The sequence below is a fragment of the Bison bison genome, unplaced genomic scaffold (assembly GCF_000754665.1).
Source record: "Bison bison bison isolate TAMUID 2011002044 unplaced genomic scaffold, Bison_UMD1.0 scf7180017864458, whole genome shotgun sequence".
NCBI classification, from domain to species: Eukaryota; Metazoa; Chordata; class Mammalia; order Artiodactyla; family Bovidae; genus Bison; species Bison bison.
Window position 1 is genome coordinate 5,340,614 of NW_011495020.1, and position 27,748 is coordinate 5,368,361.

The 27,748-nt window shown below is 36.2% G+C and overlaps 1 protein-coding gene across 6 annotated transcripts in view; it reads right to left on the reverse strand.

Annotated features, from left to right (window-relative positions):
- The window catches only part of EXOC1 (exocyst complex component 1), a 55,875-nt gene that overhangs the window by 24,466 nt on the left and 3,661 nt on the right, over nucleotides 1-27,748 (reverse strand). For 4 of the 6 annotated variants that reach the window (XM_010859668.1, XM_010859666.1, XM_010859667.1 and 1 more), the window contains exons 2-10: nucleotides 24,675-24,808; nucleotides 21,076-21,206; nucleotides 17,002-17,161; nucleotides 12,195-12,382; nucleotides 10,025-10,252; nucleotides 9,684-9,816; nucleotides 8,969-9,078; nucleotides 8,136-8,189; nucleotides 4,100-4,249 (exon numbers count right to left, since the gene is read on the reverse strand). In XM_010859668.1, the coding sequence (XP_010857970.1) occupies nucleotides 4,100-4,249; nucleotides 8,136-8,189; nucleotides 8,969-9,078; nucleotides 9,684-9,816; nucleotides 10,025-10,252; nucleotides 12,195-12,382; nucleotides 17,002-17,161; nucleotides 21,076-21,206; nucleotides 24,675-24,798 (1,278 nt within the window). In that variant the 5' untranslated portion in view covers nucleotides 24,799-24,808. The remainder of the gene's footprint in view (nucleotides 1-4,099; nucleotides 4,250-8,135; nucleotides 8,190-8,968; nucleotides 9,079-9,683; nucleotides 9,817-10,024; nucleotides 10,253-12,194; nucleotides 12,383-17,001; nucleotides 17,162-21,075; nucleotides 21,207-24,674; nucleotides 24,809-27,748) is intronic. The other 2 variants (XM_010859671.1, XM_010859670.1) reach the window with 1 other exon arrangement.

The following is a 27,748-nucleotide window of genomic DNA, read 5'->3' on the forward strand; positions in this document are numbered from 1 at the left end:
CTTTTAAATTTATCACGGAATCTACACTTCAATTTCAAACACATCCAGTTTTAGAACAGTTTACTTTGCTTTAAACATCAGATGTAACTTTCAAAGGTATATCATTTAAATTATCTGTATACTGATTCATAGTTCATCATTGATTTTTTAAGATATTTTATAAATATATAAATATATATTAGATATTAGATATATTTAGATATTTTATAGATAGATATGTCCTTATAAAAAATTTTTGGATGAAACATAATATAAAGCCTGCTTATTCCAATTTGTATGCCACATACATTTCCCACAGATTCTCCGTAAGTAAAGTTAAATAGGAAATTTTTTCCTGTGTTCTTTGTGTGTAACTTCAAAAGCAAATCTAAAGTTAAACAGACCCTAAAATTATTCCTATTTCACTTTTTCTGCATCTCATTCTTTGAATTTTAAATTCTCACAAAAACACTGATCACTGGAAATCAATGTAAATGACTGATCAACCTATAATTCATAAAATCATTAGATTTCTACTCAACTCACTCAATATAACAGACTGCATTCCAATACCTAAATTAAGTGCACACTACTACCCAAGCAATTTAAACAGTCTCAAAACAGCTATTTTGCTATTTTGAAAACAGTGATTTGAACAGACTACCGAAAATCACCTTCTTTTTCAATACAATTCAAATGACTGAATACCTTCCCCCAGGTTCTCAACAGAACTCAGGGGTGGGAAAGGCCACAGAAAGGTGTGACTCTCAGTTCATTCATTTACTAAATTCAGAAAGATGTTTCTCACTGTACGTATTTTTCTTAGCACCCTGTATACAGCACCTAACTTAAAATCCAACTATCTTGAGTTTAAATACTGTTATCTCAGGCAGTATTTCCAACTTTACTTTGTGCTCACTGTAGAGTCTTACGGATAACACCATGTTTTATTTTCTATATTTACAAATATAGGACTGAGGCTGAGAGACGATGTCTGAGCAGTCTTCAAGACTGTTGGCCGCAGGGGACTATTAGGAGAGGAAAGATCGTTCCTACCTAAACATGGATGGACCTGATCAACCGCTCTACATGCATAATCAGAGCCCCAGCTAGGGAGAAGGGATTCTGGGCAGCCAAGCTCATTACATGTCCAACGCACCTGTATTTTCCTTAGGCTCTAATTACATATACCCCAGATCAGGGGTTTGCTTAGATTCAGCCATAAGTAGAGTTGGGGCAGAGCCTAGTTATTCTTATCCCTAAAGAAATGAAGACAAGCTTTTCCTGGTCCTGCCAAAAAGTGTGAGCTGGGTACAACTAACCAAGTACAAAGGTGAGTGTAAGTCACTTCAACTGGGTTCAACTCTCTGCAACCCTATGGACTATATAGCTCACCAGGCTCCTCTGTCCATGGAATTCTCCAGGCAAGAATATTGGAGTGGGTTGCCATTTCCTTCTCAAGGGGACCGTCCCGAACCAGGGACTGAACCTGGGTCTCCTATGTCTCCTGTGCGGGCAGGTGAGTTATTTACCACTAGCACACTACCTGGGAAGTATGACGTATAAACAGTATCTGGATTTAATTACTATTTCTTACCAAAGAAACACTGATTTGTCAGGTTCCTTTTTTCATTCCTTTCTTTCCATTTCCTTTCATTCCTTTCTTTGTCATATTAATAAAATTCCTATTTTTGAAAACACTTGAGCAACCAAATTAGAGTATCAGGCATAAAACTGCATGGTCTGTCACAAGTTCAAACACAAGATAAAGTAAGATTCCTTGGAAATAAGATAATTTCATTTAAAAAAGCACATCAATATTGTCAATTTAAAATATACTGTGAGCAGAGAATGATTCCATAATTCAGTGCTAGATTGGCTACTGTCTTGCTTCTTCACTTTATACTACATTCATGAATGATACATATATATATAAAGATAGGGCAATAATATTCACTGAGAACACAATCAGGCAAAAAGCTTATTGATTATTTTACTCATTTGAATATTCACTAGGGGACAAAGCGCTTGTTGGCACAAAACTCTTAAGATGTAACAATATTTAATTATTCAAAATACAGTATTAATCCTTAAAACTTCAGAAGACAAAGATTCCAGTCACACAAATATTATTCTGTAAGCTATCTCCAAATCAGAATTCTGCTGACTCAAAACAAATCAGAATACAACACAACAGTAGAGTACTGAACCCATGGGTTCCTGCTACAATGGCCATTTATATAAATGAGTGAGATCATGTCATTCTGCTACTCAAAGCCCATCAACACCCTCCCCCCCTCATCTCTCTGAAAGTAAAAACCAAATTCTTAACAATGGTTCACAGTGCCTTCCAGATCTGCCCTGCCCACCTCACCTCTCATGCCCGCCCTTCTAATCCTGAACTTGGCTCACTGTGCTCCCTCCACAACGGCCTCCTGGTTGCTCCTCCAGTGCTCCAGGTTGCTCTTGCCTTGGGGCACTTGTGCTGTGCTGGGAAAGCTTTCCTCGGTAATTCCCACTGCTCACCCCTGCTTACCTTTAAAATGTGTCCTCAAATGTTGCTTTCTCTGACCATCCTTTTTGAAACTGCAACCTTTCTGATGTCCCAGCATTCCCTGCTTTATTTTCTCTAGAGCTCTCAGCAGTACCTTCCAGCAGACTACAAACTGCCTTTTGTGTTGGCCCTTCTCCACTAGAATACGTACTCTCAACAGTCAAGCGTTCGCCTATTTTCTTCAGTGCTGTTATCTTTAGCGCATACAACAGTGTTAGCACACAATAGATGCTCAATTCATTTGCTAAGTGAATGCATGAATGACTCTTCTCTTGTCCAACTGCAGACATCTGTGTGTATGTGTGTGCTCAGTCACTCAGTCATGTCCAACTCTTTGTGACCCAGTGGACTGTGGCCACCAGGCTCCTTCGTCCATGGGATTCTCCAGGCAAGAATACTGGAGTCGGTTGCCATTTCCTTCTCCAGGGGATCTTTCCAACCCAGGGATCAAACCTGCATCTCCTACATTGACAGGTGGCTTTTTTTTAATCATTGCGCCACCTGGGAAGCCCAAGTGGTATTTATCACTGTTCTAACCTCTACGTCTCACAAGTCTGGCACCGTCCTGTCCCTTGTTTTTGGATTCTCTCTTGTGATTTATAATCTCTATTCCTATTATCATCTTCCTCATTCAAGATTTCATTTCAGTTCATTATTATATTAGGTTCTTAATTAGTTTCCCCTATCAAGTCTTTTCCTATGTGTGAAGAATGCTGTTAGGACTCACAGCTCAGATTTTTTAACCTAACTTCTCATTCTTCTAGAATATGGAATTTCAGCTTCAGTCAGCCTGGCCTTCTTAAAGTCCTGGGAAAAGGGTCAAATCCAATGTTTTCTATGAAGTTTTCTCCTGTGGCTTCGGGTCATGAATTTCCTTTCTCTAAACTGCCATACATTTAAACTCATTTCCAGTTTAGCACTTAACTATGGCCAGCTGTTTTAAGTATAATTGTTCTTCCCTGCCAGACCTGATGCTCTCTGGAAGTAGGAGCATATGTGGGAGCCACTTCTTATTCTTACATATGGATTACAGTGAGTACAAAAGAGGCACACAGTGAAAATCTGGTGACTGACAAAGAGATGTACCATAATATGATAATCCAATTTTTCCAGCTAGTGTGTTCCACAGTCAGGAACAGAAATACCTATGTTTCTATGTGCCTGGAACAGTGGAGTGTTTGTTTAATAAAGAGGCATACTGCACGTGCTTAAAAGAATAGATTACAGATTCTTAGAAAGCAAATGCCTCACTGAAAATATCTTCATACTCTCTAGTTTTTATATTGCACATAAAGAAACTCAGGAAATAATTATTTAAACTGAATGATGCTTCAAGCTGCAGTATGGCCTAATACTATATTGAAGTTCAAAATATAGCTATTCTCCATTCAAGTAAATAAAATAAATGTTCTCCCTAGCTAATGAGTGCTCAGAAATTCAACTACTTGCTGCTTTTCTAAGAATATACAACAGTGTTTCATGTCACTTGCGGAACTGAACACATGACCTCTCGATTCTAAAAGATAATGCTCTATACTCAGTGAGTAACTGACGTCAAATCCATACCTTTGTTAGTCCCTCATATTTTCGATAATCGGTACTCTTTAGCCACTCCATCAGCTTGGCATATCGCAGTAAGTCTCTATGAAATGGATGATGATTAGGTAAAGTCAGTTCAACAGAGTGCTGAGCAAGAGTTGAACTCTGATCATGACCCTAGAGTGAATAAATAAGTACATAAATATCACTGACAGTATAAAGAAACATTGTTGTAACTAAACATCCTTAATAATGATCAAGCATGGCCAAGCAAAAACAACATAGAAATATAAGAACTGAGTACTTACTTGTCTTTATCATGTGTGTATACAAACTGAACACCACCACCATAAAACAGTCATAAACACACAAGAATGACTCTCTGATAAATCGACTCATTTTATCTTTTAAAGTAGCTAAGAATGAATGTTTTAATTAAGTTTACCTCTCCCCTATCATTTTACAATTTACTAAGCAAATAAATATCATGATATAAACTGTTACTAAGAAACACACACCAAACAGGGGAAGTCATTCAGAACAAATTGTCTACATCTATGATATTTCCATTAGAGTCTACAATATTTAAAACAGCAGATGAAAATACACAGGATACAGAATTTCAGAACTAGGAAGGACTATAGATGACTGTTTCCTGGGCCTTCCAGGATAGCGCTTGGTGCTCAGTTGCTGGGTCATGTCCTATTCTTTGAGAACCCTATAGACTGTAAGCCTGCCAGGCTCCTCTGTCCATGGGATTTCCCAGCAAGAATACTGGTGTAGGTTGCCATTTCCTCCTCCAGGGCATCTTCCCCACCCAGGGACCGAACCTATGTCTTCTGCACTGCAGGTGGATTCTTTACCACTGAGCCACCTGAGAAGCCCTTTCCAGGATAATCCCTAATATTAATGTAATTTTAATTTTTCCATTAATTTGCTAAACAAGCAACTATATAATTTTGTTTTTAATCCTTGACATGACTTATATAAATTAGTAAGTTTTCAAACAGCCTGAGACAGACGATGCATCCTGACTTTGTTTTAGAGTATATGGATCCAGTAGATCAGTTTATCCAATAGAACAAACTGAAATTCAAAGAGTTAAGTGATTTACACAGGTCACACAGGAGGAAGGCTAGAATCTGAACCTTAGTCACGTGAGTCTCACTTGTTTTCTTTTAAAAACATGCCAAACAAAATCATTTTAACCAGACTCAAAAATTGCTGAAGGTCAATACAAACATTACATTTCAGAAATGTTTGCCACATCAGGATGACTGAGATTCCACTGAATCACAGATATTAGATACTGTACGCAGATAGAGATTAGTTTTAAGTCTGCTAATGTCTCCAAATTGTGTCTTAACTAAGTTACACTGACTAAAAGGAAGGAGTATTTGACAAACTTATTATTGCTGATAAATGTTTTTCAAATATTCTGCCCTTATTAATAATAATATTAGATATATTTCCATTATCCCACTCTTCCTCATTAATTTTTTCAATGATTCAAGACTCAAAATCATGGTTTATGTTCTTCAATAGGTGTTTACTCAGGTCACTGCATGTTAAGTTATATTATTTAATGTCAGGAAAGCTCTTCAATTAAAAACCTTCACCTCTTCTGCAAAATGGAAGAATCAAAATTTATAAAGAATTTTACAGTTTAACAAAGCTCTTTTACATATATTATTATTCGAAGCTTTCTACTTCAAGTAGCATTTTCAGATCACCATCATCTGAAAATTCACTGATATAAAGAACATCATTACCTTCAGACTATTAAGATATATTAAATATTGTTAGTGTTAACAGAAAGATTTTAGAGAAACTGGTTCCAAAATATATATAGGAAGAAGGAAAATCAAATACATAAATTGCTTAATTCAATCAATAATATAGATAACTATCATATCTAGAACTCAGTTGTGCTAAGAATTTGACTCTTTATATACTTTAAAAATTAAGACATTGTTTAAAATTTCTTATTATAGATAAATAAATTAGTAACGATAAGTGAAAACCTTTTGAAAAGGACTGGCCATTCTAGATGCCATTAAGAACACTGTAATTCATGAGAAGAGGTCAAAATGAACATTAACAGGAGTTTTGGAAGAAGCTGATTCCAACCCTCATGAATGACTTTGAGGTTTAAGACTTCAGTACAGGAAGTAACTATAGATGTGGTAGAAAGCAGGAGAACTAGTGGAGTTCTCTAATTGGAGACTCCAATTAGAAGTGGAGTCTAAAGATGTGACTGAACTGTTATAATCTCATTTAACAGATTTTTTAATGGATGAGAAGTAGCTTCTTATGGATGAACAAAGAAACTGGTCTCTTGAAATAGAATCTACTCCTGGTGAAGATGCTGTGAAGGCTACTGAAATGACAACAAAGGATTTAGTCTATAAGTAATATATAAACTTAGTTGATAAAGCAAGTGGCAGGATTTGAGAAGACTGACACCAATTCTGAAAGAAGTTCTACTGTGGGTAAAATGCTATCAAACAGCATTGCATACTATACAGAAACTGTCTGAGAAAGGAAAAGTTGATCATTACAGCAAACTTCACTGTTGTCTTATTTTAAAAAATTGCCATAGCCACCCCAATCTTCAGTAATCACTCCCTTGGTCCCCCAGCACCATCAACATTGAGGAAAGACCCTATACCAGCAAAAAGATTATGACTCAGATGGTAGGCTCAGATGGTGGTTAGCAATTTTTAGTATTTTTTAAATAAGTGTGTACATTCTTTTGTTAGACATAATGATATCGCACACAACAGGCTACAATACTGTGTAAACATAACTCTTCTATGCACTGGGAAACCAACAAATTTATGTGACTTGCTTTACTGACATATTCACTTTACTGTGGTGTCTCCAAGGTATCCCGTACACACTGCTGTAGAGTTTTAAGTACATTCCTTTTAACACATCCACACAAGCATCTTGAGGGTAGGAGCCATTTCTTATTCTTACATATGGAGGACAGTGAGTACTGTCACACCATGTGACACACAAGTCAGACACACAATCAAAATTTGATGACAGACAAAGACATGTGACACAATGAGGTAATCAAATCTTCCCGGACAGTGTGCCCCACAACCAGGAATAGAAATACCCTTGTTTCCCAACTCTTTGCTAGGTGACACGAAGTATTAAATTTAACACAAAGAAAATCTCTTTTCTGTACTTGGGACATCATCTTTCATCTTCTTCAGCACATTCCAGGTTGTTGCAACATTCTGGTTTTTAACATGCATTACTCACGTGTAACAATGCGTATTAGATTTTCAGAACTGGGAAGCAGTCATTTTAAACAAAGCCATTAGTTTATAAGGCAAGGAAGCAAAATCACAAATAATAGCATGTTATAACAATTGAGGGTGGAGAAAAGATTATCACTTGCTGACTGGTATTTTCAGTACCATCTACAAATGTGGACTACACCCCTGCCAACAGGATTATTTTTAAAAACTAGGGAGTTGTGTAGAAATAGATATTATTGAAATAATAGTGTAAGAAAAATGTGCATTAGTATTTCTTATGTAATTCCTAGGTTTACTTTTTTCCTCATGCTTTTTAAGTCAAGTGGAATGTTAAGAGAGTCTTCCCATTTCCCCCCTGCCCGCTTAGTTAGCTGATCTTCCTTTATGCTCCCATGGTACCACCATAATATATACTCTCCCTCAGTCTGTTTGTGTCCCTTCTCTAGACCATGAGCAACTAGAGGAAAGAATCAGCCTCTCATCTGTTCCAGTGAAATGTCTGGAATGCATCTTTAATCACTGGGCAAATGACTTCCAAATAAAGGAATGAGTGAGTGAATAAAAGAACGACAGAAAGAAAGGCAAGCAGAATGAGATTAAATGCCTTTTGCATCTAAATAAACTTTCTGTTATGGGACATTAAAAAAACTGCCACAAATATGGTTAACAGGTAGCTTAAATCAGTAAATTATAACTATAAAGATTCTGCTGCTATTAAGCTTAGTAAACTTTACAGAAAAAAAAAAAAAAAGAATCAGAGAAGCTGGAGCCAAAGTTGATGTACTCACAGGCACCGAAAGAAAGTAGGACCTGTTATAGAGCTGAAGGAGGGCCTGAGTAAACTAGTCAGAGATAAAATAAACACAATTGTTTCAGAATACTACAAAGTGAAAACAAATAAGAACCTAGAATTTCAGACAGAATTTCTGATGAACAAAATTTCACTCAACTTTCTTTTTTTGCCCCAAATCCCTATTAAAGAGATGATAAATACACAAAATCTAATTTATTACACCTAATTTATTTGATAAATATTGTCTAATTTATTATTTATTAAATAAAACACCTTCTATTCAAATCCCTCTAAGGTATACTTAATAGTAACATTTATAGCATTGCCACAACCTTAATTATAACACCCTTTCCACATAAAAATAGAGACAAAGGTTTTATATAAGATTAAATCAACTAGAATTTACAATTGAGTTAGTCATTTTTCTCATATTTATAAATACATGGAGCCAATGAAACACTTAAAACATGGAATCAAGTCCCTGTTCTCACTTGAAAATATTGAAAAATAAAACAGGCCAAACATTAAACACATAACAAGTTTGGACTTATTTTTGTAAACAAGATTGTCTAAATGGGGTATATGTAATATGTAAGCATAATTATTTAAAACTTAGGGAATTTTAGCTAAAAGGAACTGTCTTCATAGGAGACCACTGAGGCTCCAAATACATCTATGAGCAAATACATATATATCTAAAAATATTAAAATCAAATAAATATATAAAGGAACATACTGTGCTCCCAATTAAATACATTAAAATTTCTTCCGTGACAATTTCTTTTTAAGCTACAGGAACATGACAGTAATATAATAAAATAAAATTACCTGTTGAACAAAAACATTGTTGAGGTGACTGGCCAGTCTCCGGGCAAAATTCTCTCGCAAATCACTGAAACGCTGCTGCTGCTGTTCAACTGCCAGAAGCATGTCATGGCCTGAAATTGTAACAACTTATTTAATGGGTTAAAGAGCTCCTGGTTGTCTAATGAGTACATTTATAACAGAAGCCATATTTCAGTTTTGAAGAACTCAAAGTTTTACTGGTTTATTCATGTGTTTATAAAAGAAAGGTAAGGGGGAAAAACAGTATAACTCAGCGATCCTCACACTGTGGTCCTGCCTCAGCATCACTTGGGAACGGTCAGAAACATAGATTCTAAGGCCTCCGACCAGACCTACTGATTCTGTGGTGGCACCTGGCAATTTGTGTCTTAAAAAGCCCTCTAGGTGATCCTGCTGCAAGCTCAAGTTTAGGAACTGCTGGTCTAGCAAAGCCTTATGGCATCTACTTTGTCCTAGGTCCTGTGAACAGCACTGAAGAAAAATCCTGGTGTTAACTTAGTCACTGATGGTCAATCAGAAGGTACTGAAACTAAAAAGTTCTTCGTGCCAATATAAATTATGTTTGATAGTAAGTGAAACTTGTTTCAATAGCTAATAATCTAACCCTAAACCACTTGCCTTGTGGACTTCTTGTCAACAGCTTTACACTAAGGCAGAAGCTTAGTTCCAGGTTCTTGGGCAGATTTTATGGTCATACCTGGTCGAAGAGCCACATTCATGCACTGCAGCAGGGCATCTGCGGCGTTGGTGCAGGCCTCAATGCCCCTGGAAGAAGAAAGATCTCCTTCCTGAAGTGCCTTTATATGACCTTTGGCCAGGTCCATGTGGTTCTGGAATGTAAATAAACACACCATTTGTCTGTTTACTCTTAGGAAGTTTACAGGTAAGATGCTACTCAATCCTATTACTGGGTCTTTGAAATGTCAGTATTTTTAAATCTTGCTCTCCTAAGGAAATTAGAAAATATTTACAAATGGGCTTTAGAGATCATTAGTTGTTTTTTTTTAATTGTTGTTAATAGTTTATAATCATGCTTACCACAAGGAACTCTATCTCAGATAGGAGTTTTACATTATTAGTGTTACTAAGATGAATTAGGTGGTTGCTTTCCGAGATCTGATCCATTTGTTCTTTTACACTTTGGAGCATTTCCTCATAACTGCTCAGTTTCAATTCAATCTGATCCACCTCCTTGAGAGCCTCATCCAGTAACTTCATTAAGATGTTGACTTGCTTTTCGGAGGCCATGATTGACTGGATGTTGGCCTACAAAGTTAAAAAGAGAAGTAATACTTCATATGCTTTAAATGAAATATCCATTAATCTCTTTGACAGCAGAGTGACTTAGCAGCAGCAGCCACAAAGGTTGACATACACACCTACACCTCTACTTTAATTTGCTACTTTGTGTTTGCATTCCACTTTTGTACATAGTATTTCAGGGAAGCACACTTTCCCTTATATGGAGGTTAGGGACCAGACCTCAATACTGCCTATTTAGGGTATGCCCCATGATGTATCATCAGTAATGGTGTACTCTCATTTCTGTAAACTAACTGGCATTAGGTTATACCATCTCTGACACTTCTTTTAGCTCTATCAACTATAAACATTTTCTATAATCTGCACTATTTACGTCAAACCCTAAACAAAAGCATGATGTTGCTGTTGCTGCTAAGTCGCTTCAGTTGTGTCCGACTCTGTGCGACCCCATAGACGGCAGCCCGCCAGGCTCCCGTCCCTGGGATTCTCCAGGCAAGAACACTGGAGTGGGTAAACAAAAGCATAATAATCATCTATCTTACTACCTTAGTTAAGAGGGTAGCAGAAGCATGCCAGTCTTTAATGGATACATAGAACTAATTTATAACTGTAGCATGATTTGTACTAATAGGATGTGGAAGAGCCTATTGCCATAAGATAGCTCCTTTTACAGTATTCTTTCTTTTCTCTTTCATTTGCAACTACTTTCTTTTCCCAAAGCAGCAACAAACCACCAACCCCTTATTAATATTTTCTAAAGATTCTGACTATTGATTCTGAATTCCCTGAAATACAGAAGCTTTCAAATCCAAAATTAAACTGCAAAGTAATATGATGACTTGGAACACAGATGCAACATTAACTAGAAAACACAAACCACAAAGCCACATTAAGAAGGCATATAACACGATATGAGGAAAAAATTTGGATAAAGAATTAAAATAATGTCATTGTATGAGTGATGCTAAAATGTGACATGTTATTTTATATACTATTCATAATAACTCACTTGTAGGTGCAGCCCAACTGTAAAGGCAGCAGAGCTCAGACCCACTGACATCTTAAGCAGCAGAGCTGGAACTTGAACTGATTCAGGACAATTTTCACTTCAACATCTTGAAGTCTCTTCTAGGCTTTACTTCCTGAGAGTTTTACAAATTTGTAAGCTTGGACTATTGTAATCTCTGGACCTCAGTTCAACCTTACAACTTCTGTACCTTTCTTGTATAAAATGCCAACACTCTTTAAAGTCTTCAAAACATTCCTTATTTTCTGAGAGTTCTTCTTAAATGCATACTTTGCCTAACAAAACCACACTCCACCCCCCACCAAAACATTCTCATTTTAGATTTTTCTCAGGAGAGGTGCCACTTGTAGCTTTTTACTTCCTAAAGATGTACATTTAGATACAAGCTCATATACCTGCATACAAATGAACAGGATCTATTCCAAAGTAGTTCAGAGAAGTCAAACATCCTCTTGCCCTGGTTCTCCTGTTTTCACTACACTATTTTGCTCTCTTTGGGTAAAGGACTCACTTCTTTCAGCTCACTCTCTCTCTTTCTAACTTTTACCTATTTTTTCCCCCCAAACCACAAAAATGTTATTCTCTTGCCCTGAACTATTCTGAAGTGTTTCAGAGGCAGGGGATTCAACCCCCAGGGTGGTTTCAGGTTGGCTACTTTCTATTTCCATCACTTCATATCAAGAACCTCCCCAAATCCAGAACCTCAGCCAACTGCCTTCACTGGCCTAATAGAAATGGTTCTGTCTTTGGAACAAGAACAATGAAAGATGGAGGGAGGGCAGCTGGTAATGCGCTTCTAGGGAAAGACAGCAGTAATCACACTATCCAGGCTTAAGCGCAGAGGCCGTAGAATATGAACATCACCAGTCTCCTCAGTTCACCACACATCACTAGTCACACGTTACAACAGAGGCTTACCCCATCTAGCACCTGCAGCTCTCTGGACAACCTTTCTGCAAAGGCCTCGGCATTGGAAATTGCATATTCACAGCCTTCCATCATTATTTCAATATCCTGCTCTTCTCTTGCATTTAACTCTTGGTATTCATCGACTGCCTCTTCATCACCTCCTGTCACACTCTGATTTTCTCCACTTGGAACAGATTCTTAAAAGAGGGTAAAAATTAAAAATAAAGTAGTAAAAAACTAGGAAGGGTAACAGCATTGTACTTCTACGTAAGGTCAGTTATAAGCACAGGTCACATTTAGTGGCTGAAAAATAGGAAAAAAATGATTCAAAGTATATGAAAAAAAGACTTATTTTTATGAAGAACTGCTTACGTTAACATAATGTCTAGTATAACAAAAGCATGCAGTCTAATTTATTGACTTGTGTTAAAATAGGCCTTAGTCACACTTTTCCAAAACATAATTAAACTATAAAACAAATATAAAACCAGAAACGAAACACATGCACAAACCTAGCTTTTTTTTTTCCTACCTGAGGTAACTGTTGCTCTAATACAATAATGCTTATGAATTCAGGACACATGAGAAACAATTTGCTTTCCTTTTTTTCCCAGGTAACATCTTCTTCCGTTATTTTTGTTCTTTTTGTCTTTGTTATGTTTTGTGTTTTCCTCCAAATAACTTTCAATTGAAATTTTAAAAATGTATCTACAATTCATAATTTATTTTGGGCAATGAAAATATTAACTGAACTTTCCATTTCTTTCTTTAAAAAATTTTCACATGCATTTATAAAATTTCTAAGGATCAGCTAATAGAAACTTTCTCAATATCTCTATAGTAAGAACAACAACATGGCCATGTAAGACTACAAAAATTTCAACTGTCTTCCTGCTTCAAAACAAAAGACCATGAGGTCAGAACTGAGATGTTTTCTAGATAAATGTCTCAGTTCACTTTCTGGAAAGAACACTCAGCATATGGGATTTTATATAAATCTTGAGGTTAAGAGACATAAAATGAAAAAAATAATTTTACCCTTAAATAAACCTCGAAACAAAGTTACTGATTTTCAATAATTCATGGGACACCATTTAAAACACAAATTCCAAGTGTTTTAAATATTCATTATTTTGTATGAAAATGAGAATCTTCATTCAGCATGACTTGACATATGTTAACTTGTCCTTGAACAAAATACACCTAATTCAAAGTAAAAATGATTTACTCTTAAGAATGTTAATTAGGCAGGTTTAGATAAGGTACCAGAAAAAAAAGGAGGGGCTGAAACTTTTGGTACAGGCAATTACAGACTGCAGTACACAAATATAAGCTCCTTAGATAGCATCACCAAGCTCCTGGCCCTTCGAAACAGTCCCTCTGGAAATGTTAGTGTCCTGTGTGCAGCCTTTTAGCCACTAGGGGCAGGGAACGCCCAAATCATTCTATACACTCCTTACACAAGTAAATATTTTAAATAAATAAATATTTTAAATGATCGTAATTATTTCAGAAGTATTTTCTCTTCCATAAACAGCTCTTTGGAAGTCAATAATGAATACTATCATTAATTTTTATTACCATATGGATTTTGTTGTAATACATCTTTCCCTGCACACAATTTCATAAAATATGCAACCAATAGTAAAGAACAATGGCAAGTAATAAAATATTGTGGAATATAATATATGGAATAGAATAAGAAGAAAAGGTGTTACGCACCTTCTGTAACTTTAGGCAGTTCTGGAGAGTAAAAGGTATGAAAAAAGCAGAGGAAAGTAAGCAAAGAATATTAGCTGGGTAGAAATGTACACAGGTTTAAATATTAAAAATACTACCCACATCTCATTTGAACTTCATGCTAAATTAAAGCTTAAAAGACAATGGCAAATACAACTACCAACTGGAAATATTCATAAGAAGCTAAATTTCCAGAGTTCATTTTTCTTATTCATTTTCTGACAGTGACTAAAAATACATTTATCTTTCTATTTTCTCTTAGTAACATACAGTACTGCTGAGACCTTGGAGGAGAAAACTGGAAAACAGATTACTTCCTGGGGATTATTTTTAGGTCAGTTGTGACTCATGCATTTAGTCTAGTTATTTTCACTCAAGACCCAAAACTTTTACCCAGACACTCCCTCACAATGGATTAGTCATAAAAATTGTTAGAAAGGACAAGATGGAACCAATTTAAAACACACACAAGATATCAGTTCAAGTTGGCTTTTAAGAATTCAAGTCAAAGATTAAAAAAAAAAAAAAAATCAGGCTGTAAGAATGAAAAAGAAAAGGCCAAACAAAATTTTCTGACTTAACCTGTTAACAAAGCTCTGTTTTAAAAATATTATTCTACCAAGAAGCCCCAGTTACTAGCATGAACATTCAGTTGTCACCAACGAAAACTACTAAAGCTGTTACTGCAATGAACAGTCTTACTTGAATGATTATTTAGCTCTTAAAAGGAAATGGTGGTAATTTCGCATTTGTTTTCTAACATAACCCAAAGCTTAGAGACTTAAAAAAAAAAACCAATTAGTGGCCATGATTTTAAAGTCCAGTAAGACATTAAACTAGTTTATAATTATTAATAAAGCTACTATATAAACTCCATTAAATCAAAGCAATAGTTACTGATTTATAGAAAGTGATTTTCAAAATGAGATCCTTAAGGATCTTAGTATTCTTAAAATTGATCTCAATTAGGTTAATGTTTATAAAAATGTCTACACCTTTGCTTAAGGCTCTAAAAAATTAAATGTCTTTTCTTTTTTTAAAGCTAGTCACCTTATTCTCAAAAAACAGCAATACTCTTATTGATTTTGGTGCTATTCCTCAATGAGAGAAATACAGGTAGGGTATGTATTTTCCCATATTGTTGACTGAACAAAATATACTGGTTTAAAATATATTTTAGGCAATAAATAACATCTTGAAATATATATAATATTTGAAAACGGAACAGAAAGCTTATGAATCATTCACTGACCAGAATGTTCAATCCTGAAATGCTGAAAAAAAAAAAAATTAAATAGCTTAGCTGGTAAAGAATCTGCCTGCAATGCCAGAGACCCCAGTTTGATTCCTGGGTCAGCAAGATCCACTGGAGAAGGGATAGGCTACCCACTTAAGTATTCTTGGGCTTCCTTGGTGGCTCAGCTAGTAAAGAATCTGCCTGCAATGCGGGAGACCTGGGTTCAATCCCTGGGTTGGGAAGATCCCCTGGAGAAGTGAATGGCTAACCACTTCAGTATTCTGGCCTGGAGAATTCCATGGACTGTATAGTCCATGGGGTTGCAAAGAGTTGGACACAACTAAATGACTTTCACTTTCAGTCAGAGCACATTAAGCTAATATTCAAGGCACGGAAAATTACCATAAATTTCTTAACGGTCATCGGAGGTGAATGTTGGTGAGATGGAAGCCCTGAGGCCTCAGACACAAGGCCAGCCCCACTGTAGGGAGGAGCACAGGGCCTGAGAGATGCCCCTGCCAGTTCCAAGCATCAAGCCTGAAACCAGTAATGGGCTCACTAATTAATAAGTGATGGACAAGGACACTACATTTAAGGAGAGAAAGACAGGCGGCCGAACAGCAAAGGAATTAAGTAAAACAAAATGGAGAAAGGACAGAGGCCAGTAGCTAAGCCAAAGAACAGTCTGAAGTACCTGAAGTTGACATTTTTATAGGTCAAAACGGTTGAATATTGGCAATTTCAGATATTTCAACTTGACAGAACAGAAGATTCTATTTTTAAATGCTAATATACAACTTAGGACAAATCTACTTATTTTTTTTCCCCTTAGTAAAGAGGGGCTACAACTCTGTCCATCTGCTGCTACTTCAATTACTTTCTTTGAGATGAGGAATACAACAAATTGTATCTGCAAGGCACACAGAACCATCTTCTCACAACATGTGTGCCCTTATAAAAGAAATTTTCAAGTTAAAAAAAACCTCATTGTACACTTTCAGTAACAGTAGATTCTTTGTCTTATAACAGAAAATAATCCCTAGTAATATTCCTGAAGATGTATGATCTAAAATACCTTAATTTACTTCATGTCTAAGGACTTTACCCTGGATAAAAGAATAATAATCGCGAATATACAACAGTACTTACTACAGCTTTGGCATTGTTCTCATCATGTTCATATATTAAGTAATTTAATCCTTACAATAATCTTATGGAGTTGATACTATTATCTCTGTTTCTGAGATAAGAGAAATTGAAACAAAGAGTAAACCAAGGTCACAAAACTATAGTAAGGGACAAAACCAAGATTTGAATCCAGGCAGTCTGACTCCAGACTTGTATTCTTAAATACTACACCAATACGCTACACAAAAATACAGCTATAAAGATATTCATCTCAGAGTTGTTTAAAACAAGCAAAGACTGGAAAACTTTTAAAAAGTGACTACTTAAAAAATATCCAATACAATGGAATACTATGGTGCCATTAAAAATACTACTGAGTAAATGTTTAATAAGGAAAATGTTCACGATACATTATATGAAAAAGAATGGGAGGTAACAACATAAATTTATTTAAAAACAAGTATTTAAATATGCATAGAAAAAAAGACCAGAAGAACATCTAACAAAATGTTAACAGTAGTTATATTTCAGGATTAAGTTTATTAAGTGACTGAATCAATTTTCTATAACAAATAAGCATCACTTCTGCAATAAGGAAAATTATTTTTTAAAAAAGATCTTTCAGAGTTTTAATTACTTTGAAGAATGCCAAATTATATATTCACTTACAGATATATTTTATTTTACATATACACTTTTATTTAACTTTACCTTCCAAAAGTTGTGAGCTGACATTGACAAAATCAATTTTCTTCCGAAGATATCGCTGATTCAATTTCCAAATGCATGAAATAAATGCATTCTTTTCAGCAGTGCTGCTGGCAACCCATTTATATATTTTTTCAAAATGTAAATCAAATTCAGGATTTTCCTGCAATAAAAACACATAATAGATATCTATATTTCAATAAAACAAAAAGCTAAAATCACCATTAAAAATCAACTAAGTGACTTGTAGAAAATGGTTCAGAAAATTCAATTTATAGCAAAAATTTATTTGCTTCCCAAAAGAAGCTGGATTAAAAACAACATAGTTGGCAATTTCCCTTCTATATCCGTTAGGTCTATACGTGAAAGTACAGGATGTCTACTTAACGGCATGTGTTTCAGCTTCCTACTTTGTAAGATGACAGTGGTCTTGAGTTTTGATTTTTCTTTTTAAATTGCCTTTGGGGGTTTCAGAGTTACACTTTTTCTTTAATAATGTGCTGTTATTCATAACTGTGATTTGACACTAATTCCTTATAACATATGAGAAAAAATACAACCTATACCCGAGTGTGGTTTCTAAGAACACATGAGGTGGAAAGCAGGGACTGCTCCTGTTTTCAATTCTGAAAACACAGAATAATTAAGAGTGTTTCAAAAGTAGAAAATAGTGGTGGCCTTATTTTAATGAAAAAGAAGTTCAACTGATGTGAGAGAACTGCAGTATGCTCTCTACATGTCTCTTAAGTCAAATTACAGCAATAATTTCATGCCTTGATATTCTCCCTTAAATGCAGAACTACTTGATTACTATATAAAAAATGAAAACATATAGATGTACACTTTTCTTTACATCTAAGGAATTAAAAAATAGTCTCAAATGTTTTTAATGTTCTATAGAAGGCTAATCATACATTCAATTAGTTTAAAGTGTTGTTTAGGGGGATAAAATGTAAATAAAGACCACAAACATGGAAGAAAAGTGATACCAGACTTTTATTATGAAGATCTGAGATAATTTAAGGATTAAGACTTGACATATTACACTAGGATGGTTGTACTAATTAATTTATAGCTCAATAAGCAGAACTAAAATGACAAGCGATTAAAAACTTTCATTTACAATGAAAAAGTAGTTGCATTAAATTGCTGCAGTCACTATGAAAAACAGTAAGGAAGTTCCTCAAAAGACTAAAAACAGAGTTGCTATACGATCTGGCAATCTCATTCCTGGGCACGTATTGGACAAAACTATAGTATGAAAAGATACATGCACCCCAGTGTTCACTGCAGCACTATTTCAATAGTCAAGACATAGAAACAACCTAAATGTCCACCAACAAATGAATGGATAAAGATGATATGGTACATATATACACTGAAATACTGCTAAGTCACTTCAGTCGTGTCTGACCCTATGCAAGCCCATAGACGGGAGCCCACCAGGCTCCCCCGTCCCTGGGATTCTCCAGGCAAGAACACTGGAGTGGGCTGCCATTTCCTTCTCCAATGCATGGAAGTGAAAAGTGAAAGTGAAGTCGCCCAGTCGTGTCCGACCCTCAGCGACCCCATGGACTGCAGCCTTCCAGGCTCCTCTGTCCGTGGGATTTTCCAGGCAAGAGTACTGGAGTGGGGTGCCACTGCCTTCTCTGATCGAAATACTACTCAGCCATAAAAAGAATGAAATAATGCTATTTACAACAAATGGATGCAACTAGAGATTATCACACTAAGTGAAGAAAGAGAAGGACAAATACCGTGTAGCACTTATATATGGACTATAAAACATGACACAAATGAACTTATCTGCAAAAGAGAAACAGACTCACAGATGCAGAGAACAAACTTGGGGCTGCCAAGGGGGAGGAAAAGGGGAGGAGGGGTATGTTGGGAGTCTGGGACTAGCAGATGCAAACTATATATATATAGAGAGAGAATGAATAAACAAGGTCCAACTGTATGCACAGGGAGCTATATTCAATATCCTATGCTTAACTATAGTGGAAAAAAAAATGAAAAAGAATGTATGTATATGTCTAACTGAATCCCTTTGCTGTACAGCAGAAATTAACACAACATTGTAAATCAACTGTACTTCAGTAAAATACACTTAAAAAAAAGGTAATCGCATTAGTATCTATAAAGAAATCTAACAGTCTTGGCAACCAACATGAAACTTGATGGGAAATGATCTCCTCCTTGGGAATATTTCCCATAATGCCATAAAAGAAGCTGAGTGCTCCAGCAGCAACACTCACACAAATCAATGTGTGATGCTAAATGGCTGTTAGACTATGTATAAAAATTTTATGTTTTATATCCATATATAGCATACACACACCAAGGTGCTTGCATAAAATGAAAAAAAAATCCATTAAGCAAGTCAGCAATGAGGTGTCAGCTGAGGAATGCATTCAAATAAGCATTTAGCAATGTTAGTGAATTACACAAGTCAATGGGCTTATGAAATGTAAAACTACTAAAGAGAAGAAAGCTTTTTAATAAAGGCGAGTTTCTAAAAAGGCCTTAAAGTATTTTGTCTTAAACAGAAAATCTTTCCTCTTGATCCTTCCCAGAATAACAGAAATTATTATATAATGCAAAGTGTTTTTTAAAAATCTCATTTTTGTGTTCTTTTCAAATACATACACATGCACCCACACTCAAAGCACCTGTTAGACCCCGTTTTCCACATTCCACATTTTTCTAAAAATTGGGTGCTTTGTAGAAATCAACAAAGGCCCAGTTTTCCCTAAAATACTTACAGAAAAGGCATTCTCTCCACTTTGAAAGAAATCACAACTCTACAGATATGCAGAACTCTCCTAAACTTGTTTTTGTTTCTTTAAAAAATTTGTTTGCACCTGACTCAACTACTTGTCATTCTGAACAGCTTTTAGATCCTCAGAGGTCTGAATCAGGGTCAGCCTAAAACCAGACTTTTATTTTATCAGACTGCTCTACAAAGGTAATTTTCACTTCTCTGTGCCTTTTGAATCAGTGTAAAGACTTGAAGAGCTCACTCACAGGGCACCTGCAGTTACAGTACTATAAGCCTTGCTTACAGCCCCATCCACAGTATAGAGGATATGCTGCAAAGCACCCCCGAGAGCTCTGGAAGGGCCCCTGGGCTATGAAGGAAGATGAGGGCAGGGTTAGAGAGGCTGAGGAGGAGGAGGCACATGCTTTAACCTGAAGAGCTCTACTTGATTTCCTTTTTTTTATTTAAGGGGTACTGCTGTGAAAAGCCTTGAACTGTCAGGAATAAAGGTGCCCCTTTATCATGATTATCATATTATTCAACCTTCTTGGAATTTGAGAGTGACTTAAGCAGAAGGTGTGATATCTTATTCTTTAATATCTTATATTTTATTCTTTCTGGAGAAGGAAATGGCAGCCCACTTCAGTATTGTTGCCTGGAAAATCCCATGGACAGAGGAGCCTGGTGGGCTACAGTCTGTGGGGTCGCAGAAGAGTTGGGCACGACTTAGTGACTTAACAACAACAATCGTATTCTTTAAAGTCCTTAGAATAAGGGGTGTAACTCAGTGCCATCACTGGAGCCACAATATTCAAACCATGGCTTCACAGGGCCAGCTCAGCTGCCTCAGCTGATGATTCTGCATTAATTTGTGAGGGCTACCTGAGGAAGATTCACTTTTATTATATTTTATGTGATTTTGAATGAGGTTTTACCAAAACAATGATTTTTTAAAAAACTCACACTACAAACCACCTTAAAATCCATACTAATTCATGGATTCTATACTAAGTATACCTAATCTAAACAAAGAAATGTACAGTCAAGGTTATTTTGCTCTAATTACGTAGCTTGTGAACAAACATAATTGCAGCTCAAAAAAAACCCACCAACAATGAAACAAGCTTACATATTTACTTATTTTTAGTAGCCTAAGACTGAGAAGTAGGAGAATGGAAGGCTGGACAATACACTGTAGACTAATTCAAGGTTAGGTGGTGAACCACTGGGTCACAAAATAAATTTAGATCATCTTAGAAGTCGACATACTATGTTATAAAATGAAAGACACGTCAAAGAAAAAAAGAAAAACATACTTTAATAGCATCCTTGGCATCTACCACAGCCAGGTCTCGAAGGGCCCAAGCAATCTGCCTTTTGTAGAAATCTCCTTTATCAGATTTCTTGACTTTGACCACCTTCACCTGTACAGGGCGTTCAGTTGTCACTGTTGAATAAAACATACACTTTCATTAGAGACATTATTCATTTCCTCATTCTTCATTCATTCATTCACTGCAAACAGCTGTCAGATGCCTATTGTTGTTTAGTTGCTAAGCGGTCTCTGACCCTTTTAGCGGTTTCTGACTCTCATGGACTGTAGCCTGCCAGGCTCCTCTGTCCATGGGATGTCCTGGCCAAGAATACTTGAGTGGGTTGCCATTTCTTTCTCCAGGGGATCTTCCTGATGCAGGGATTGAATCTGTGTCTCCTGCATTGGCAGGCAGATTCTTCACTGCCACCACACGATACTAAAGCAGGAATAGTATTTCATAACAAATGCTATGACTGAGGAATACACAGATTACTAAAAGAAGAATCTAAATCAGACTAGAGGGTCAGAGGCAGATTCCTTAATAAGTAAAACTCTTAAAACTCAACAATAAGACAAAATATTCTGATTAAAAAATGGGCCAAAGACCTTGACAGACATCCAACCAAAGAAAATATACAGATGGTACATAAACGTATGAAAAGTGCTCCACATCATTTCTCATGGGGAAAATGCAAATGAAAACAAGTGAGATGCCACTACACACCTACTGTTGCTTAGTCACTAAGTCGTGTCTGACTCTTTTGTGATCCCACAGCCTGTAGCCTGCCAGGCTCCTCTGTCCATGGGATTTCCCAGGCAAGAATACTGGAGTGGGTGGTCATTTCCTTCTTAATGGCCAAAATCCAGAGCACTGACAATACCAAACACATGTGAGGATGTACAGCAACATGTACTGTCATTCACTGATGGTGGGAACTAAAAATGGTATAGTCACTTTGGAAGACAGTCTGGCAATTTGCTAACAAAACTAAATACACTCATACCATACAGTCTAGCAATCATGTTCCACAGTATTTACTAAAAGAATCTGAAAACATGTCCACACAAAAACCTGCACACAGATGTTTATAGCTGCTTTATTCAAAACTGACAACTTGGAAGCAACCAAGATGTCCTTCAGTAGGTGAATGGATAAATAAATTGTGGTGTATCTGGACAATGGAATGTTATGTAATGCTAAAACAAGTAAGCTGTAAGCCATGAAAACCACTGGAGGTAACTTAAATGCATATTACTAAATGAAAGAAACCAATCTGAGAAGGCTACATACTATTTGATTCCAATTACTATTTGGTCTTCTGGAAAAGGCAAAACTATGGGGACAGTAAAAAAATGAGTGGTCACCAGGAATTGGGGAAGAGATGAACATGCAGAGCAGAGAGAATTTTTAGGGCAGTGACAATACTGTATGACATTATAATGACAGATATATGTCATTATCCATTTGTCCAAACCAACACCAAGATTGAACCCTAAGGTAAACTATGGATTTTGGGTGATTACAATTTGTTAATGTAGATTTATTCTTGGTAACAAATGTATCATTGTGGTGAGTGGTAGAGAAAGGTTATGCATGTAAGGGTAAAGGTATATATGGGAATTCTCTGTACTTTCCTCTCAATATTCTTGTAAACCTAAAACTGCTCTAAAAAACTAATAAAGTCTTTAAATGTATTAATGCTAATAAGAATTATCATTTATGATGGTATAAAAAAATCTAGGAATAAATAAATACCTAGGAGTAAATACAACACAAGTGCAAAAGCCTTTAAAATTATAAAACTTACTGAAAGTCTTTAAAACTATAATCCTTGTTGAAAGGCATTAAAGAAGACCAAGAAAACCACACCATATGCATGAACAAGATTTTATATAAAAATGCACGTTCTCTCCAAAGTGAACTATAGATTTAAAACAACTCCAATAAAAATCCTAACAAAATTTGGAACATGACAGGTTGATTATAAAATTTAGATAAAACAACAAAATACCCACAAAACAACATAAAAACCAGATATAAGAAAGTGACCAGAAAAAAACAAACACTTATCACTACAAACATGGATACAGGTAAATCAAAGACTGAAATATGAAAGGTAAAATTATAAAACTTGTAGAAGGTAATACAGGAGAATACTTTTAAGGGCTTTCCTGGTGGCTAAGATGGTAAAGAATCCGCCTGCAATGCAGGTGACCTGGATTTCATCCCTCAGTAGGGAAGATCCACTGGAGAAGGGAGTGGCAACCCACTCCAGTATTCTTGCCTGGAGAATTCCATGGACAGAGGACCCTAGTGAGCTACAACGCATGGGGTCACAAAGAGTGAGACATGACTGAACAACCAACACACGACATGACACATGACAGGGTAGGGAAGGACATCTCAAACAAGAGACAAAAGGCCATAAATGGTCAGATAAACGATCAGACTGATTAATCTGATTTCATTTAAATTATAAATGTCATCAAAAGGCATCATAACAAGTGAAACCACAAGCCACAAACCAGGATGCATATAACCAACAAATTAGCACCCACATTATATAAAGACCTCAAAGAATCAACCAACCAAAAAGGACAAGCAACACAGTAGAAAAATGAATAGAAGGCTTAAACAGGCAACTTTAGGCAATAAATGGCTAATAAAATCATGAACAGAGACTTAGTCTCATTTTTATTTAGGGAAATACAGTTTAAAACCACAATGAGATTCTATTTCACACTCGCCAGATTGGAAACAACTGATAGTCTGTCAAAACCCAGTGTCAAAACCAAGTTTAGACTAAGATGTGGAGAACCCAAAATACACACTGCCTGTGGGAGTGCAATCAATACAACTACTTTTGAAAATAATTTATTATTATAGTGTTGATCATTCACATGCCTGTGACCCAGCAATCTCATACTTAGCTATCTACCCAAGAAAATTCTTGCCTATACACTGGCAGACAAGGACAAACATGTTTTGTTGCCTGAATAGCAAAACCTGGAGACAAATCTCCTGGTCATCACTAGTAGGATGGGTAAGTAAACAGTTGTACTCTCAGAACAGAACACTACATAGCAGTGGAAATAAAAGACTCAATAGGCATGGGAGAAACACAGACGTAACACTCACTAACATGAACCTACTGATGAGTGGAAGTCACAAATGAATACATGTGTTACAATCCAATTTATGCTCAGTTTAAAGCAAATCTAACAATACATTATTTGGGATTACAAACATATATGGCAAAATGATAAAGAAAAGCAAGGAAATAGTAAATCAAAACTCAGGATACTCATTACCTCTTAATGAGGGAGGGAAGGGAATGGGAGCAGGGCAGGGCACACAAGAGACTTCAAAGGTAATGGTAATATTCCTTTTATCCTGGGTGGTGGCTACACAAGTGTTCATACCTTTATATATTATGGAAGTGCTTTTGTATCTTTTTAAGATTTAATTAAAGACAACTGAAAAAAATGAATGTGCTGGCCCAACAGTTTTTCCAATCACAGAGACAATGAGAATATTTTATAAACAACCAGGAAATGTCTCCAAGGAATAAAAGAAATCTTTCCTTATTAAATACTCACCTGTGGCACACAAAAAACAGTTCTTTTTCTTTTTTCCTGCCTTGCAGACATTGACAATACTCAGCAGGCGTTCGTCATTTGGAGTAAAAATGTCTCTTTGTAATGCATGCTTGATTGCTGTCATCTTTACTCAGCTGAAAAATTCAGAGTATAGATATTACATTTGTCAAAATCATTCTTCTTATATTGTTCCATTTAGGATTAGGAAAAGACCTTATTTATGGTTAACAAGCATGGGGAAATAATTTCATACATTTGTACACCTACATCATAAAGATAAAAAGCTGTGTGTTTGGAAAAGAAATTAGAGAACCAGTACTATCAAACTCTAAGATCAGAGACGTTACTTTGCCAACAAAGGTCCGTCTAGTCAAGGCTATGGTTTTTCCTGTGGTCATGTATGGATGTGAGGGTTGGACCGTGAAGAAAGCTGAGCGCCGAAGAATTGATGCTTTTGAACTGTGGTGTTGGAGAAGACTCTTGAGAGTCCCTTGGACTGCAAGGAGATCCAACCAGTCCATTCTGAAGGAGATCAGCCCTGGGATTTCTTTGGAAGGAATGATGCTAAAGCTGAAACTCCAGTACTTTGGCCACCTCATGCGAAGAGTTGACTCATTGGAAAAGATTCTGTTGCTGGGAGGGATTGGGGACAGGAGGAGAAGGGGACGACAGAGGATGAGATGGCTGGATGGCATCACTGACTTGATGGACGTGAGTCTGAGTGAACTCCGGGAGTGGGCGATGGATAGGGAGGCCTGGCGTACTGCGATTCATGGGGTCGCAAAGAGTTGGACACGACTGAGCGACTGAACTGAACTGAAGATCTTTTGAAGTGCTCACCAAATACTAAATATTTTTTAAAAGATTTAAGAAAAATTAAAAGGCCCATTCCCAATATTTAAATATAAATTTCTATATAAATAACTTTTACAACTCAACAACAAAAAAACAAATAACCCAATTAAAAATTGAGAAAAGGATTTGGGAGACATCTCTCCAAGGAAGACATATGAATGGTTAAAAATGACATGGAAAGATGCTCAACATCATTAGCCATTAGGGAATCATAAATTAAAATAATGAGATACCCACCACTTTACACCTGCTAGGATGGCTAAAATTAGAAAGACAAGTGTTGGTAAGGGAAGTCTCATGTACTCCTGATGATTGTAAAATACTGCGGCTGCTCTGGAAAATAATTTGGTGGTTTCAAACAGTTAAATGTGAATTTACCACATGATCCAGCAATTCCATTCCTAGGTATATACTTAAGAAAACTGAAAATGTATGTCCACACAAACGTTTATGTATGCCCATAAACGTCCACTGCAGCATTATTCACAATAGCCAAAAGTGGAAACATCTCAAATGTCCTGGGGAACAACAAAATGAAATGTACCCATACAGTGGCATATTATTTGGCCATAAAAAGGAGCAAAGTACTGATACATACTACTGACACACACATGAATCCTAAAGACATTATGTTAAGTGAAAGAAGTCAGTTGCCATGGGCCACATATTTCATGATTCTGTTTATATGAAATGTCCAGAGTAGACAAATCCACACAGACAGACTGATTTCTGGTTGCCAGGGGTGGGGGGCAAGCAGGCGTGAGGAGTGACTGCTAATGTGTATGGGGCTTCTTCTGGGGATGATGAATATGTCCTTCAATTAGACAGTATTGATGGGTGTATAACCCTGTGAATATATTGAAAAGCACTGAATTATATATTTGAAAAGGGTGAATTCTATGGTATATTAATTATATCTCAAAAAAGCTGTTATTAGAAAATAGTTTTCCACTCGTCTTCCTTTTCTCATCTAATTCAACGTCTTTTTTCAAATATCAACTTAAATATTTTTTAAACATCTCTTTTCAAGTTTATTTGTTAAATATACGGAATACATATTTTGTGTGTGTGTGTGTATTACTATTTCCAATGCAGGTGTATAGTATTTAATACATGTGAGCTGGTTTAGGAAATTAATTTATACTCCTAATACTGTTTCTATGGGAAAATGAAGGAATTATGAGTTTTAAATAAATGACTTTTAATGTATTTTTATAATACAATGACTCTTTTGAGTAAAATTGAGGAGTTTTCAAAAGAGTCATTGTTTTATAATACAATGTTGTATTATACAACAATGACTCTTTTGAAAACTCCTCAATTTTACTCAATCTGTAACATTTTTATCTCTGCTCCAACTCAAAAAAATTGCTTTTCTCAGAAAAACCACATCTTCCCACTTCCATCCCTATTCCCCCTCATCTCAGCCTCCGGTCTTCTGACCTCCCCTTCCATCCTGTTCTCTTAGAACATCTGGCCTCTCCAAGCTTAATTTCTTTCCCAGTCTAGCCTGGAGGCAGTGTTTATTTCCATACACCCACACCATTCCTTTCAATGATATGCTCCACTTGTAGACCAGTTCACCCTGCTCATCAATCTCTATAAACTGTCTTTTTTTCTCTCCTTCTCCTGGGCTACCATATGGCACTTAAGAAGGTCTCATATCCATGTCCATTGTACTCATTACAACTTTTAAATCCAATCAATGCTAAACTTTCAATGTTGCTCAGCCATTCCTTAACACTTCCTTTGATTCCCTCTTCCTACTCCATCAGTGTTGCAAATCCTTATTTCTCTCCTTCAACCCCCAATTCTGTCAGTCTACTCCCTCTCTGCAAATGACTTCACCATCTACCCTGGAAAGAATATAAAATCATGAAGAGCAAGTTTCCCCAACTGCTTTCTTCATCTTTCTACATTCCATTTTAACCTCCATTCCACCCATTATAAAATGTCTATGTTACTATCTCTTCATATGTTCTAGATCCTACACATATGCTAAAAGCTCAACTCTATCCTTTGCTGAAGCCACCCTGGATACTGGCCAGTTTGCTTTTCTATCTCCAGGCTCTTGTTTGTGTAATTTCTTTTTTCTCAAATTCTTTTCTCCCCGGGAAATTCCAATTCAATCGGCTAAAATAAGACCTCTTTTGTGAAAGTCACACACGCAAAAAAAACCAAAAATTCCTTTCCTGCTTCTCTAACATTTCCCCTCTATT